This window comes from Cyclopterus lumpus, chromosome 20 (genome assembly GCF_009769545.1).
Source record: "Cyclopterus lumpus isolate fCycLum1 chromosome 20, fCycLum1.pri, whole genome shotgun sequence".
Classification (NCBI taxonomy): domain Eukaryota; kingdom Metazoa; phylum Chordata; class Actinopteri; order Perciformes; family Cyclopteridae; genus Cyclopterus; species Cyclopterus lumpus.
The window spans coordinates 867,501-870,000 of record NC_046985.1 but is presented as its reverse complement, the minus strand read 5'-3'; the positions used below and the strand labels follow the sequence as shown (position 1 = coordinate 870,000).

At 49.1% G+C, this 2,500-nt stretch overlaps 1 protein-coding gene across 1 annotated transcript in view; it reads right to left on the bottom strand.

Moving 5' to 3' along the window:
- Positions 1 to 1,785, bottom strand: part of nub1 (negative regulator of ubiquitin-like proteins 1) — an 18,190-nt gene extending 16,405 nt beyond the window's left edge. Inside the window, exons 1-2 of the mRNA XM_034560106.1 lie at positions 1,554 to 1,785; positions 52 to 168 (exon numbers count right to left, since the gene is read on the bottom strand). Coding sequence (XP_034415997.1) covers positions 52 to 165 — 114 coding nt within the window. The 5' untranslated portion in view covers positions 166 to 168; positions 1,554 to 1,785. The remainder of the gene's footprint in view (positions 1 to 51; positions 169 to 1,553) is intronic.
- Positions 1,786 to 2,500: the final 715 nt, after the last annotated feature.

Genomic DNA, 2,500 nt, shown 5'->3' with positions numbered 1-2,500 from the left:
TTAATAGGTTTTCAATGATGAACATCATCAATACTCATAATCAATAATCACCTGCATGTGATGACGACTCGACTCGCTGCCCTCGCTGAACGGAGGATTCCACAGCTGGATCCTCTCCTCCTTCAACATCTGCTTCAGCTTCACCTCCGTGTTCTGCTCCACCATCGCCTGAGGAGGAGGAGGAGGAGGAGGAGGAGGAGAGGGAGGAGGAGAGGGAGGAGAGGGAGAGGGAGGAGGAGGAGAGGGAGGAGGAGAGGGAGGAGGAGGAGGAGAGGGAGGAGAGGGAGGAGGAGAGGGAGGAGGAGGAGAGGGAGGAGGAGGAGGAGGAGGAGGAGAGGGAGGAGAGGGAGGAGGAGGAGAGGGAGGAGAGGGAGGAGGAGGAGGAGAGGGAGGAGAGGGAGGAGGAGGAGAGGGAGGAGAGGGAGGAGAGGGAGGAGGAGGAGGAGGAGGAGGAGGAGAGGGAGGAGGAGAGGGAGGAGAGGGAGGAGGAGGAGAGGTAGGAGGAGAGGGATGAGAGGGAGGAGGACAGGGGAGGAGAGGGAGGAGAGGGAGGAGGAGAGGGAGGAGAGGGAGGAGGAGAGGGTGAGGAGAGGGAGGAGGAGGAGAGGGAGGAGGAGAGGGAGGAGAGGGAGGAGGAGAGGGAGGAGAGGGAGGAGGAGGAGGAGGAGGAGGAGAGGGAGGAGGAGAGGGAGGAGAGGGAGGAGGAGGAGAGGGAGGAGGAGAGGGAGGAGGAGGAGAGGGAGGAGGAGAGGGAGGAGAGGGAGGAGAGGGAGGAGGAGAGGGAGGAGGAGAGGGAGGAGAGGGAGGAGGAGGAGGAGAGGGAGGAGAGGGAGGAGGAGGAGAGGGAGGAGAGGGAGGAGAGGGAGGAGGAGGAGGAGAGGGAGGAGGAGGAGGAGGAGAGGGAGGAGAGGGAGGAGGAGAGGGAGGAGGAGGAGGAGATGGAGGAGAGGGAGGAGGAGGAGAGGGAGGAGGACGGGGTGAGGAGATGGAGGAGGACAGGGGGAGGAGAGGGAGGAGGAGAGGGAGGAGGAGGAGGAGGAGAGGGAGGAGAGGGAGGAGGAGGAGGAGGAGGAGGAGGAGGAGGAGGAGGAGAGGGAGGAGGAGAGGGAGGAGAGGGAGGAGAGGGAGGAGGAGACGGAGAAGAAGAAGAAGAAGAAGAAGAAGAAGAAGAAGAAGAAGAACAGGAGGAAGAGGAGAAAGATGAAGATAACAAAAAACTCTCATATTTTAATATCAATACAAAGCGATTCATGAACAGACGGCCAGAACTCAAAGTAGCCCCGTTGCATCATGGGAGTTGTAGTATCCGGAGCTTCTAGTCTCTAGTATTTAAACTCTTTGTTTGTAACAATAAACGGAGCCGATAATAAACAAACTATTACATAAACATATATACTGAATATTTAGCGCCAGTGACGTAGTTGAAGCCGACATTTAGTGAAACTAACGTTAAATTCACGTGACGTCAGTTGACGCGCTCGTAACGCAGCTTGTTTTCTGTTCTTATGTCTCTGGTTCTTCCACCACACGCTTTGAACATGGCCGACGGTTACCTTGACGTCCGAGCACACGGTGACAGTCTGCGGTTGGGACAGTCCGGTGAACCTCCGTTAAACCTCCGGTAACCGTCCACTTCCTCGGTGCGATGGTGTTGTTTTGGTCGTTTTTCAGATAGAGGTTAAGCGAAAGGAGGAGGGCTCACTCTGAGCACGTTTCAGGATGCGGTTAACGTAACGTAAACTGGCGTAATGTCGAGCACGATAACAGCCGAGAGACCCACTCTATTTAGTGGATACGATCTTTGCTATACTACGGCACCTCACAAGGGTCAAATATCAGTAACTCTTTTTCTTTAACAAAGTTAGAAAAAAAACAAAAGTAAAAGAAAGTAAAAACATAAAAAGTAATAAAAAAGACAATTAGATTTAATTAGATTAAACTAAAATATAATGAAACTAAAAGATATTCATAAAATACAATAAAGTAAAGCTGGGCATTTTGAATTAAGTAAACAATCTAAGATTACAATGAAAGTACAAAACATTCTGAATACTCATTATTTTATATATTTCATCCTGCTTCTTTTCACAATAACAACGTGCAGGTGACTTTTTTTCCGCATTATATTAAAATGTTATTCCAATTATTTCACAACCCCATGGTTTAATATGTTGTCTCTGTTTATTCCTGAATATTTGATTAATGGTGTATATTTATTCATTGTTATAAACTAAATTAAATTCTGGTGAAATGAGCCAAAGAAAACTAAATCAGATTTATTTTTATTATTGTACATCCGATCATTTTAATGCACAACTTTCAACTAAAAATCAATGAATGAATAGAGCTGAAATAAAAAGGTAATTGATTTCTATTTCTGTTTTCAATGACGAGTGCTTGGACCCTGGACGTGGACCCGTGTGGTCACATCTCAGAAGGACGAGTACATCCCCAGCCTCCTGGCGGCCTCAGAGATCCTCTGGGTCTTCCTATTGGGGAA